The following is a 13,707-nucleotide window of genomic DNA, read 5'->3' on the forward strand; positions in this document are numbered from 1 at the left end:
TGTAAATATTTTATTTGTTCTCATGTATAGTAAAAATGTGATAAAAAATTATGATATATGTAACTAAATAAATAACTGTAAATATAAATTATGTTACTTTTTATTTCTTTATTTTTTTTTTTTTTGTATTGTAATTTTTCTCTTCACATTTGTTCATTCTGAATATAAGGTAAATGTCCCAATACCGGAACGACGAAGGGTATATGACTGATTTTTATCGTTTTAAAAATATTGAAATAAATTATAAACCGAAATAATTTATTACATCATATAGAATAGATATTTACCAATTCAAAAATAATCAAATTAGTTCATTTTTCTTAAATTTAATATAAAAAAAAAATTTTTTTCTATGACACCCAAAAGACCCAATACCGGAACGCTGAAATAGCCTTGTCCCAATACGGGAATTCGGTTGTCCTAATACCGGAACAGTAAATAAAATAAGTTATTTTTTGCATTTATTCTTGGTGAAAATATTAATAATTATCAAATAATATTAATGTAAAACGAGTATGAATGTAGCAGACATCAGAGAACTTTAAAATTATAAATAATTAAATAAATAATATTATTAAAAAAAAGCACTATTAATTTCAAAATTTTTTGAATTTGCATTTTTTTAAATTTTATATTATGAATTATTTACTCGATTTATTAATAATTTTAAATTTGTCTGATGTCTGTATCTATATCACACCCATAATGTAAAATGTATTTAAAATTTAAAAATGATTGAATATTCAATGAAAATAAATATTTTGAACTAAAGAATAGAAACAAAATAAATCATTTGAGGTTATACTAGAAAAATAATTAAAAAAAAAACTAAAAACATAAATTTATTTTTTATGATTTAAATTAGAGTTTATCTATACTTAATCTATTTTGTATAACAATCATACATACTGCATTAAATATTAGGGCTCCAGTAATAATTAATATTGTACTTGATTTAGTCAGTCAATAAAACTCACCGTTAATGTCTACCCTGACGGTTTTAAATCAGCCTGGAAACACCCTGGGAGTGGAAACACGGTGGATCCAGGGTGGTTACAGGGTGAGTTTGTGCCATTTTATCACCGTGTATACACGGTGGTTACATGGTGTTTCCACGATGGTAACACGGTGTACCCACCCTGATTCCACGGTGTATTCACCGAGATTCCACAGTGTATCCACGGTGATTACGCGGTGTACGTGGAATCACGGTGGGTACACCGTGTAATCACGGTGAATACACCGTGTAATCACCGTGGAATCACGGTGATAAAATGACAAAAAACCCAACGTGTAACCGCCGTGGATCCACCGTGATTCCATCGTGTTTCCAGGGTGAATCAAAACCGCGAGGGTATCGATAACATTAATATGATTGGCTGTTTCGGTACTGGTGTACCAAGAGACGAACAGTAAAATTAATATAATAACACTATTTTTTTCATATTTTTAATATGTTTTCTTGAATTTTATGTCATTCAAGATGCATATACAAAAAAAAAATTATTGAAAAGTAATTCTATGCATTTTCTATAAGCTTAAGACCATCAACTGATTTCTTAGCAAAACCATTAAGAGACATGAAGAAGTCATGAATCCGATACTATTGCTCTAATTAACATTTTTTTTTCATATTTTAAATATTTTCTAAAATCTATTTTATATCTTTTTTTTAACTGATAGATTAAGGTTTCAAATAAAGAAAGTTTTATTTAGTTTTATCGCGTACGAGTTGAAATATAATATAATGATTATCTTATATTCGGGCGACATAGAATCGTTTGAAATGGAGCTAGCGAAATTTGTAAAAAAATACAAATTTGTGGGTGTTATGGGTGACTTTAATACTAATATGCTACTAAACACTAAAGACTCTATTAACCTAAAAGAATATTTTGCACTACAAGGGCTGGAGATTGTACGACTTGAGCCCACACATCATACGAAGTCATCTCATACTTGGATTAACATTTGCGCTGTCAGTAACCTCTCAATGCTCACTGCCTGGGGGCAGTCTTCACAGCCATTTCTCTCTGGACATGATCTAATCTATGCATCTATAAAATATCAAGCACTATGTAGCAATCCAAAACATATCTTTTACAGACCTATTAAAAATATCTCTGTTGATGCAGTTGAAAATTTCATCGCCAACTATGATACTGAGCTCTTTGAATCCCAGACTGACATCAATTCCAAGCTCGATGTCTTCAACTCGTTTGTCAATGATTTGCTTAATGCTGTTGCGCCAGAACGTGTGATCGTTCTTAATCGACCACCAGTTTCATGGATGACTACTGAGCTTCGTGCATTAAAAAGAGAAAGGGATGCTTGCTACCGTGCTTCAAAACGAAACTTTTCTGGTTATTTGTTCACAATATATGTTAATCTACGGCGTGAGTTCAAAAATAAGCTATCAGATGCTAAAAATTCATTCTTGCAGTCTAAGTTCGATAAGTCTGGTAACACTAAAACCTTTTGGAGGGAATTTGACAACCTAGGAATTACTAGAAAAGGTTCTCAATCCCATCATGTGCCTACAATCTCGCTTACTGAGTTAAATAAGCACTTTGCTGCTGTCTCCTCTGGTGATCCACTACCTGCGTTCATTGAACTTATTCCGGAAGAATATATCGCCACTGAAGATATGGATTTCAATCTTCATGAAATAGATCGAAATTGTGTTGAAAGTGCTATTAAACGTATATCTACTAATTCAAGAGGACTTGATGACATATCTATATCAGTGTATAAAGCGTTACTAAATGTATTATTGCTATTCATTGTTGAGATATTCAATTGTTCTATTAATAATAGTGTATTTCCTTCCTTGTGGAAATTCTTTCTGTTAAAACCCTTGCCAAAAGTGCGCCACCCCTCATCTTTGTCTGACTACCGACCAATATCTCTATTATGTGCTCTATCTAAAGTACTAGAAAGAATTGTTTATAACCAGCTCATAAAACACCTGTCGAATAATAGTTTGCTTGATAGTAGGCAAACAGGGCTTAGAGAAGGTATGGGGACACAGACAGCTGCTTTGAGGTTAGCCGATGATATTAGATTCGGTATTGATGAGGGTGAAATCACCCTTGCGATTTTCTTTGACTTCACAAAAGCGTTTGACACCGTAGATCATTCGCTACTAATGCATAAACTGATGAAGCTTGGTATCTCACTAGAATCTCTGAAATGGTTTCATTTTTACCTCTGCAATCGTTCACAATCTGTTACTGCTAGTAATAATATTAGATTAGAATGGATTCCTACTAGCTCTGGTGTTCCTCAAGGCAGCGTTTTTGGCCCCTTACTCTTCTCAATATTTATCAATGATTTACCAAAATGCCTACGTTACTGTCTTCACTTGCTTTATGCAGATGATCTTGTCATTTACTTACGATGCAAGCCTTTAGATATTGCTGATGGCGTTCATCGTATGAATGAAGATATTCAACGTATCGCAGACTGGTCGGTATTTAACAAGCTTAAGATAAACAAATCTAAAACCAAGGCAATGATATTTGGTAGTTCAATAAATTTATGTAAGCTCAATAATGATAATATTGCCGCTTACAACATTTGGCTTTATTTTTCGAATGAACAAATCGATATAGTTAATACCTTTAGGTACTTAGGCATTGTTTTTGACAGCACACTCTCTTGGAATTGTCAAGTAGCTGGCATTAAAACACATTCCGCACATGCCTTGCACAGAATCAGAATGCAGGATAGAAATTTAAGTATTCCGCTAAAACGTAAACTTATAGTTGCCCTAGTCCTACCCATTTTTGACTACTGTGTCTGTGTCTTAACAAATCTAACATCTGAACTAGAAAAATCATTACGAGTTTCGTGAAACAATTGTGTACGATTTGTACTTCGTATTAGGCGTAGGGAGCATATATCCCGTCATCGGCGGCATCTTGGCTGGCTACTACCGAATCACCGTAGACTACAACTTGTTGCCTGCGAATTCTATAAAGCTCTATGCCTTATGAGACCTGGCCTATTTGGTAGCCAATTAATACTTAGGTCCAGTATTGCATCTCGACGAAACCTTGTGCAAACGGATACTCTTCAAGTTCCGTTTGCACGCACGACGACTTTTCAAAAGTCTTTTATAATCACTGGTTGCAATTTTTGGAATGAACTCCCAACCGAAGTTACCTCGTCGGCAACGTTAGACGAATTTCGTAATAGATGCTACCTGCATTTGTTGCAATTAGAAGAAATTCAATCTTAGAGAAGAATACCGTTTACGTGAATAATTATACTCGCTATAATTAATTCATACACATATTGTATGTACGTTAATGGCCTAAACTATTGCGATCTCATAATTTCTCTGATCTGTGCAATCGGTATCGTTATTATATTATTTGGATACTCTTGTATATAATAAAGTTATTGTATTTAACTTTTTGTATTGTAGTTTATTTACTATGCTGATGTCTTTATTTGATTTTATATTTTGTACTTAAAACCTATGTTTTTGTATTTTTTTGGTCTTGATCACAAGGAGCTTTGCTCCATGATCGAATAATAAATAAATAAGTAAATAAAAATAAAAGTATCCTGCTTCACAAAATTTAATATTTATAATAGGTTAATTCACTCAAAAATACAGGTCGATAAATATTTTTAAGTAGATTCATTTATTTTCTTGAATCGAAACAATGTTTTTTTTTTTCAATCGAAAAAAAAATCATCAAGTCAAAATATTATTTCTTTAATAAAGAAAGTAATATCTATATTCTTTTAAAATGATATTTGTATTAAATGGGAGAATTTTATGTTTTCGTTTAACCAAATATTAACATGATCCAAGAAATGATATTTTATTTAATTAAGAATATAATTTGCTTAAATCAAAATTAAAATATTTTCATTCCAATAGACCGTTGTATTGAGTCGATAAAGTAGTTTTCTAAAACTGAGAGTAAATATTCCTCTGCCATGCAAAAAAAATTCTTGGCTTGAGATGTTGATATATATTGTTATAATTTACTATACTCACCAACTAAGGCAGAATAAAAGCATCTTGTTTTGATAGATATTTTTACTTGGTTAGAAACAAAATATACTTAATTTCAAATAACTATTCTTAGATCAAGAATATTCGACTTGAATTGAAATTTGAATATTCTTGATACAATGTTTTTATGATAATAGTCGAAGAAAATGTTCTCGAATTAAAAAAATACAGTTACTCAGCCCAAGAATAAAAGAATAGAGACAAAAATTTTCTTGGGCCAAGTCAAACTTTTTTCTGTGTATGCAAATTTTTCAACGAATGTCGTTTTTGAACTGTACTCAATCAATTACGATAGGCTATGACGAAATTCCTTGAAAAATCTGCCATGAGGAAAAATACAATGCCTAGATTTACAAAAAAATCTACCTACCCTGGTGGAAATATTTCTCGTCAGAAAGTCAAAATAATTCTTGTAAAACTCTGAATAAAACTTTTAAAAGTCTTACTTTTTCTGAAAATTTCTGAAAAAGAATGAAAAACTCTGTTGAAGTTTTTATATGTAATTTAAAGAGAGAAAGCTCCAAAATATTTGGACTCTTCCAAAAGAGTTTCTCAGATTTATTCAAAAATTTTTCAGAGATGTAATAAAATGACAAAAGAAATGTTTTTCAGAATTATTCAGAGATAATCAGTAATTTTGAAATTTCATTTAGTTTGATGAAAATTAATTATGCAGAGTTTTTCAGAAATAATAATAATATTTGACAAGTTCGTTTGAGTCTCTGAAAAATACTTATTCTTAGTTTTTCAGAGATTTTGGGAGTCCTTTACAGGTACGTTGTTTTTCTTTTTGAACTCTTTTCTCGTCTTTTTCAGGAATAATAAAACATCTAGGGAAAGTCCTACAATAGAAATAACAAAAAATACTTTTATGGAGATTTAATTATTTATTATTATTTTTTTTATTTATTTATAAGCGTACATTAAAATCTTATTGAAAAAAAAATAAATAACTTTTATCGAGATAATTGTTGACTGTTTTTTTATTAATATTGAGTATTTCAATTCTATATATTATCTATTTTAGTGTTAAATAATGTATTATTATAGTTAATTTATTTCTTATTACTAGTTATATCGCGTTACAGATGCCATAATGGCATAAACCAGAAACATATCTCAATGAAAAGCCATAAGGTTGTATAATTTGTGTACGCCTTCATCGCATCTGTAACGCGATATAAATACTTACTATTACATAAAGATTATTATTATTAATACTATTTTCCTCGACATTCTTAGTCAATTTCCCCCAATTTTTTTTAAAAATTCAATGACATTCAACTTTCATAGTGATATTAAAATTTGATCAATAAATTAATAAAAATGAAAACATTAATCGAAAAAAAAATAACAAAATAGCAATTTTACAAAGATATAAATTATAAAAAATTCTTTAAAAAATTTTAGTCCATAATTATTATTCCATATTAGAATTTGAAATGTTAAATTTTGTAGGCTAAAATTCATTTACGTAATTTTTTTAGAATCTTCATTGACAACTGCTGCAAGTAAATATGCTAAACTTATATATCTCTGCGAAATAGCACTTACGTTGTCCTTCTCTCAATGAATGCTTTAATAATTTTTTAATCAATAAAAAAAATTTTAATGTGGTTATAGCAGTTGAAAGTCAGAATATTCTTAACAAGTAGGGACGTCGTCTTCGAATACCTTAAGCTCAAAAATTAATATTTTTAGTTAAAAAAATTATTATCACTACGGCTTTCAATTAATTATCTTAATCAAAGTTTACCAAAAAATATTAAATCATGGAGTTCAATTTGTAACAAATTATATATATATATATATATATTAGGGTGTCCCAAAAAAAAAAAAAAAAAATTAACGTTTTATGGGCTCAAAAGTTACTTTATATTATAGATAAAAACCTCACCAAATTTCAGCCAGATATCTTTGAAATTGAGCTATCAACAAGGGGGGGTCCCCTTTTCCATTCAAAATACACGTAAAAATGTTTAATTTTAGTTTTTTGTTGTTAAGACTATGAAAAAAAAATTTTTTTTAATTCAAACCCATGTATTTTTGTAAGAAATTAAATTCTTTACAAAAAAGTGTTGATGCATTATGTACGTCAAACGAACTTGGAAAAAGTTACGGGGCTTCAAAAATCATCAAAAACTTAGTTTTCTCAGTGTTACATTTTTTTTTATTACTTTTCATTTTTATTCTATCCAAAAAAAATTTTTTCAAATTTTGACGTGAACGTTCTTGTAGGAAATCTAATTCTCTATAAAAAGTATCTGATATCATATGTACGTCAAATGTATGAGAAAAAAGTTACAGGGCTTTAAATGTCAACGAAAATTGAATTTCATTTAAAGCTCTGTACCTTTTTTCTTATACATTTGACGTACATATGACATTAGATACTTTTTGTAAAGAATTAAAAATTTGAGAAAAAAAAATTTTTGATAGAATAAAAATGAAAACTAATAAAAAAAAAATTTGACACTGAGAAAACTAAGTTTTTGATGATTTTTGAAGCCCTGTAACTTTTTCCCAGTTCGTTTGACGTACATAATGCTTTAATACTTTTTTGTAGAGAATTGAATTTCTTACAAAAATACGTTGGCTAGGATTGGAAACAAATTTTTACGTGTATTTTAATTGAGAACGGAGACCCCTCCCCCTTGCTAATAGCTCAATTTCAAAGATATCTGGCTTAAATTTGGTGAGGATTTTTTTTTATAATATTAAGTAACTATTGAGTCCATAAGAGGTTAAAATTTTTTTGTTTTTTTCTTTGTTTTTTTTTTTGGGACACCATAACATATATATATTTATATATTCTGGAATAGGTTAAACTGCAAAATTTATATTCTATATTGAATTTTCAGCTTCGAACATAAGAAAAATTACTTTGAATTTGAGACTACTATTAATGTAATTCAGTTAAACTGCAATTTTTTTCTAGCACTTGTTATGGCTCTTCCTAAATACTCATTGAAGTTGTTCATTTCTATGTCATAAATATCTTGAGATACATTTCTTTTTTTTAAAAATTTCTCATAATTATGTAATAACACAACTTTTTTCTCAGGTGTTAAAAGTGATTTATCTCGATTATTTTTCTGAATACGAACAGCTCGTAAAGCGAGTACTTTGTAATCCCAGATCGCATGAGACATTATTTGTATGAACTTTGATGGTTTATATGTTGTAAATGCCATATGATATGAAAGGCTCTCTACGAATAAATCACCTCCAATAGGTACTCGATCTACGATTCGGCGATTTTCAGCGCTTTCAACTAATAGTCGTCGTGGTTGTTGTTGTGGTTGTTGTTGTGGTTGTTGTTGAGGTTGTTGTTGTGGTTGTTGTTGTTGTGGTTGTTGATCTTCTTCAGATTGATATTGTGGTTCTTCAAGCTGTTGTTGTGGTTGTACTTGTTGTTTTGGGTGATGGTCTTGGTGCTTATAGATAGCTTTGGAGAATTTATTGCGCTGCATTTGTTGATTCAATCGTCGTATTTCATCAGCTTGCATCCTATTTTTTTCAAGTAGTTGTTTTATCGTTGATTTTTCATTGTCACCATTCAACTCCTAAAAACAAAATATCCGAATGAATAATAAATAATATTTTTTACCACATGATGAAATATTTTTTGGTACTTACTTCATTATTCCGAATATTCAGGACTTTCGGCGGTGAAAATTTATTGTTCGAAACTGATGGCTGAACCTAAAAAATTCATATTTATTAAATAAAATGTATATAGTTGAATAACTGAGATTTTTCAAGAAATTCTGTGCATAATATTCACTTTTTTTCAAGTTTGTCACTCACTAACTTCTTTATTTCAACTCTAAATAAATCGCAAACGTAATTTTTTATTAATGCTCAGATCATGAAGGTACAAAGTATTTATTTTCAGCGGATTCAGCTAATCTTGAGACTTAATTTCGAAACAAATAAGCGAAAGTATTATTATTTTTTAAACCATACATATATCTATAAGGGTGTGGCGAAAAATCTATTTTTTTTACACCTCCAGACATCAATAGTATATAACAAAATAAAAATTCCGTCAGAACAGCTCTTAAATGTAAGTTTTTACACTAGCTCATCGCGATTTGTGATTTTCCATTTAAATAACATAGAATAAAAAAATTTTTCAGTTTGAAATTTTTTACCCCGGCAACGGCTCATTGCAAAGATAGGCCCAGGATACATTATTGTAGGGAACTTAACATTCGACAAAAAACGTCTTTGATCATTTTTTGATAAATCCATCTGTTCAAAAGTTATATGAGCTCGAAGTCAAGTTCGAGATTTTTTTACTTTTCCGGCGAAACTTTCGGACTTATCATAGAATATTATAGGCTCTTTTTTTGTATACAGTTTTACTTCCTACAAATTATCTTTGATAGTTTTTTTGGATTCCGCATAATTTTCTAGTTCATTCTATATTAATATCAAACTCTTAAAAAAATAGTATGCTCATTGATTTTAAGAGCTTGACATTAAAATGGAAAAAAAAATTTTTTTTCCCATAATGTTATTTTAATGGGAAATAAAAAATCGCGATGAGCTACAGGTAAAACTTGAATGTAAGAGCTGATTTTCTGACAAAATTTTATTTTGTCATATACTATCGGTTTCTGGTGGTGTCAAAAAAAAATATTTTTCAACACACTCTAATAAATATGTACACAGTACAACTTCGTTATAAGTTACTCAGTTATAAATTACTTCCCCTCTATTTGTTTTTTCTCGTCTCGTAATACTACCCCCACTGTAATTCAACTAATGCAGTTTTTTGGTTGTCGTAAAGAGATTATTTCTGCAGTCCTTCTATAAGTTTATCAAGTATGTACGTAGATAAATGCTAAACGTCAATTAACTTATGAAAGGACGGGACACGAAAACAAATACGTCACATATATATGTAGAAAACCGAGTGATCACCGAGTAAAATGATAGGAGTAGTTGGTGCCCGAAATAACTCAAATATTAAAGGGATAATATGTGAAAATTGCGGTAATATGGATCAACCCCCCAATATTTCCTTTTTTATAACGCTTGACATGGCAGCACAATTGAAGACAATATTTCAAGATTTAGAAGTGCAACAAATATTAATAAAACGTTTTGAAAATGCTGGAAAAAGTTCGAATAAAAATACCATCGAGAATATTACCGATGGAAAAATCTATAAAAAATTATCTACAGAAAATAATCCTTTATCCGACAGTTTTAATTTTTCTTATACATTTAACACTGATGGTTGTCAAGCATCTAAATCAAGCAAAGTCTCTACTTGGCCAATATACGCAATCATCAATGAATTACCTCCTAAACTTCAATCTAAACACATGATTATGTCTAGCATATGGGTTAGTAAGAAGGAACCAAACATGCAACTTTTTCTTAAACCATTTGTTATGCAAGCGAATGAATTAGCTGATAAAGGTATTGAATGGAAATTAGGAGACAGAATAATTACTAGTAAATTTGTACCAGTGTGTGCTGTTGTTGACTCGGTGGCTAGATGTAAAATGTTAAACATGAAGCAGTATAATGGTACATATGGTTGTACTTTCTGTGAACATCCTACAGAATCTGTTGACGGATATAGAAAATACACCATATCTACGAATATTCCCAAAGATCGAACTGATGAATCAATAAAAGAGAATATGAATCTTGCAGGTCAGAGTGAATTTGGCAGAGATGTTATGGGTGTTTGGGGGCCTTCACCATTAATGAATTTAAAATACTTTGACATTGCTAATGGAATGTCACCGGATTATATGCATTCCATTTTATTGGGCACAGTAAAACAGCATACAGAAATTGTATTATCCTCATTCGACAAAGAATACTACATTGGTAATCCAAACCAGCTACAAATTATAAATGAGAGACTTATGAGTTTCAAACACCCAACATGTATAACTCGATCACCAAGACACATAACGGAGAAAGAAATGTGGAAAGCAACTGAGTGGCGGTCATGGCTACTTTTTTATTCTTTAATTTGCTTAAAAGGAATCCTTCCTGAAAAATATTTAAATCATCTTGCTTTACTAGTAGAAGCAATGAATATTTTGTTATCTGAAAAGATAGATAAAAAAGAGTTACGAATAGCTGGTTTTTTGCTAATCAGATATGTAACATTTTATCAAGAATATTTTGGGAAAGGAGCTATGACATACAACATTCATTTGCTTTTACATATGGAAAAAAGTGTATCAAATCTAGGACCATTATCATGTCATAACACCTTTACTTTTGAAAACGAAAACCACTTTGCATTAAAAATGGAAAAGAGTCCAACCCATCTACCTATTCAGGTTGCTAGAAGGTATATATTCCAGAAGTCACTGCCATCATTTGAAAGCAAATTAATTAAAAGCAATGGTTTTAAAACGTTTTGTGAAAGAAACTTGACTGGGCGGTTGAAAAATACTTTTAAAGTAAACGAATGTACTTTGATAGGCAGAGGCAAAGCATATGAATTAAACATTATGGAAAGGGCACTAGTAAATACTACGGGAAAATGTCGATCATTCAACAAATTTATTTATAACAATAATCGTTATACTTCGAGTAACTACCGCTTATGTCAAAAAATAAACGATTCTTTGATAATACTTAAAAATGGAAAGATGGGTGTAATAAAAGAAATTTGCTATTTTGACACAAATGAAAGTGACAAACAAATTTATATATTTTATGAAGAACTAATAGGACGGAAGAAATATTTTCACTCAACAAAGCAGATTACAGTTCATAATATTGAAGAATGTACACCTAACGTTAATCTACAAGTGTGCAAGCCAGAGATGATAATGGAGCCATGCATGTTAACAGAAGTAAACAATCAATATTACATTATTAAAATTCCGCGAGGATGTTATAATGATTAAGAAAAATATAAATATGTCGGTAATTCATGAACTATAAAAAAAAAATAAATGGTTAGTAAAATGTTGGGAATTAATGTCCATAATAATTATTATTAATATATATTTAATTAGGGTGTTTAAAAAAAAAAATTTGTTTTTTGTAGGTATCTTAAAATTGAAAGTACATCAGAAAATGAAGATTTTGGTACCAATCCGAGTTCTGAATGATATTAAGGTTTGCTTCAATCCATTTTGCAATTTTCCATTGAAATAATACAGAAAAAAATTTTTTTTTAAATTTTCTAGCTTACCAACTAATCAACGGATTTTTAAGCACAATAATTGTTTTTGTAGGAAATTTAACCCGCTATAAATGAAGTATCTTATCATTTTTTGATAATTCCGTCTGTTCAAAAGTGATTGGAGATCGCAGTCGAGTGACAGTAAATTTCGAGAAAAGAAAATAACGTTGTTTTTTGACACACCACTCTGATATATACATATATATATTGCGAAATTTAGCTTTCTGTAAGAAAATGTTCTTTTGTTAAACTTACATAAAGATAATTATTTGAAAGCCACATTGATAATAATTTTTTAACAAATGATTTTAATTATTGTATTTGTATATATTGCCTATACTAATAATATTTATTTAATATTGAGTAATGAAAAGAAAAACAATTGTTAAGTTAAGTACATAATAATGTTGAAAAGATAAGTGATTTAATTTTCTGCTCCACTTCATTTTAAGGAAAAATCACTTTTCAGTATCAAAAAATCTGCATGACATTAAAGAATGAAGCTGTATTTTATATTTCAGCATTAATAGGTAATAAGATTTAATGTACAATCATAAATAAAGAAAAAAATAATAAATTTCTATAAAAGTATTTTTTGTTATTTCTATTGTAGAACTTTCCCTACAGATATTTTACTATTCCTGAAAAAGACGGAAAAAGAGTTCAAGAAGAGAAACAACGTACTTGTAAAGTACTCCCAAAATCTCTGAAAAACTAAGAATAAGTATTTTTCAGTGACTCAAACGAACTTGTCAATTATTATTATTATTTCTGAAAAACTCTGCATAATTAATTTTCATCAAACTAAATGAAATTTCAAAATTACTGATTATCTCTGAATAATTCTGAAAAACATTTCTTTTGTCATTTTATTACATCTCTGAAAAATTTTTGAATAAATCTGAGAAACTCTTTTGGAAGAGTCCAAATATTTTGGAGCTTTCTCTCTTTAAATTACATATAAAAACTTCAACAGAGTTTTTCATTCTTTTTCAGAAATTTTCAGAAAAAGTAAGACTTTTAAAAGTTTTATTCAGAGTTTTACAAGAATTATTTTGACTTTCTGACGAGAAATATTTCCACCAGGGTACTTACTTGCAGTTGATATCAATTGAGAGTTGCTACATAATAATTACTATGTTACATTGGAGAATATACCATTCACTTCTCTCCGTGTATCTCCTGAATTAATTTTAAAAAATCGGTCTATTAGTTGACCCCGCGGGGCCAACCCCAAATTTTCCCGCTGTATTCGAGCTCTTTGAGCTCGAAAAAATTGTTATGAATATACTTTCGAGCGCGAAAATACTTTTGTATGCCGTTGTTTTCGAAAAAAAAAACGTTTTTTACCATTTTTTCTCCAACGATATTTCTCAAACGAATTGATCGATTGAGAGGGTTAAGGTGACAATCGACGCATTTTATTGAGTTCTAGAGCTGATCAGATTCTGAAATTGATTTATTGAGCCGTTTTTGAAAAATTATAAAAAAAAAT

At 29.6% G+C, this 13,707-nt stretch overlaps 1 protein-coding gene across 1 annotated transcript; it reads left to right on the forward strand.

Annotated features, from left to right (window-relative positions):
- The first annotated feature begins 10,086 nt into the window (after positions 1-10,086).
- On the forward strand, positions 10,087-12,131 carry LOC128668842 (uncharacterized). The gene is made up of 2 exons (XM_053742645.1): positions 10,087-11,982; positions 12,075-12,131. Exon 1 carries the CDS (start codon positions 10,087-10,089, stop codon positions 11,929-11,931), a length of 1,845 nt encoding a protein of 614 aa, XP_053598620.1. The 3' UTR covers positions 11,932-11,982; positions 12,075-12,131.
- The last annotated feature ends 1,576 nt before the right edge of the window (positions 12,132-13,707 follow it).

The sequence above is a fragment of the Microplitis demolitor genome, chromosome 10, assembly GCF_026212275.2.
Source record: "Microplitis demolitor isolate Queensland-Clemson2020A chromosome 10, iyMicDemo2.1a, whole genome shotgun sequence".
NCBI lineage: Eukaryota > Metazoa > Arthropoda > Insecta > Hymenoptera > Braconidae > Microplitis > Microplitis demolitor.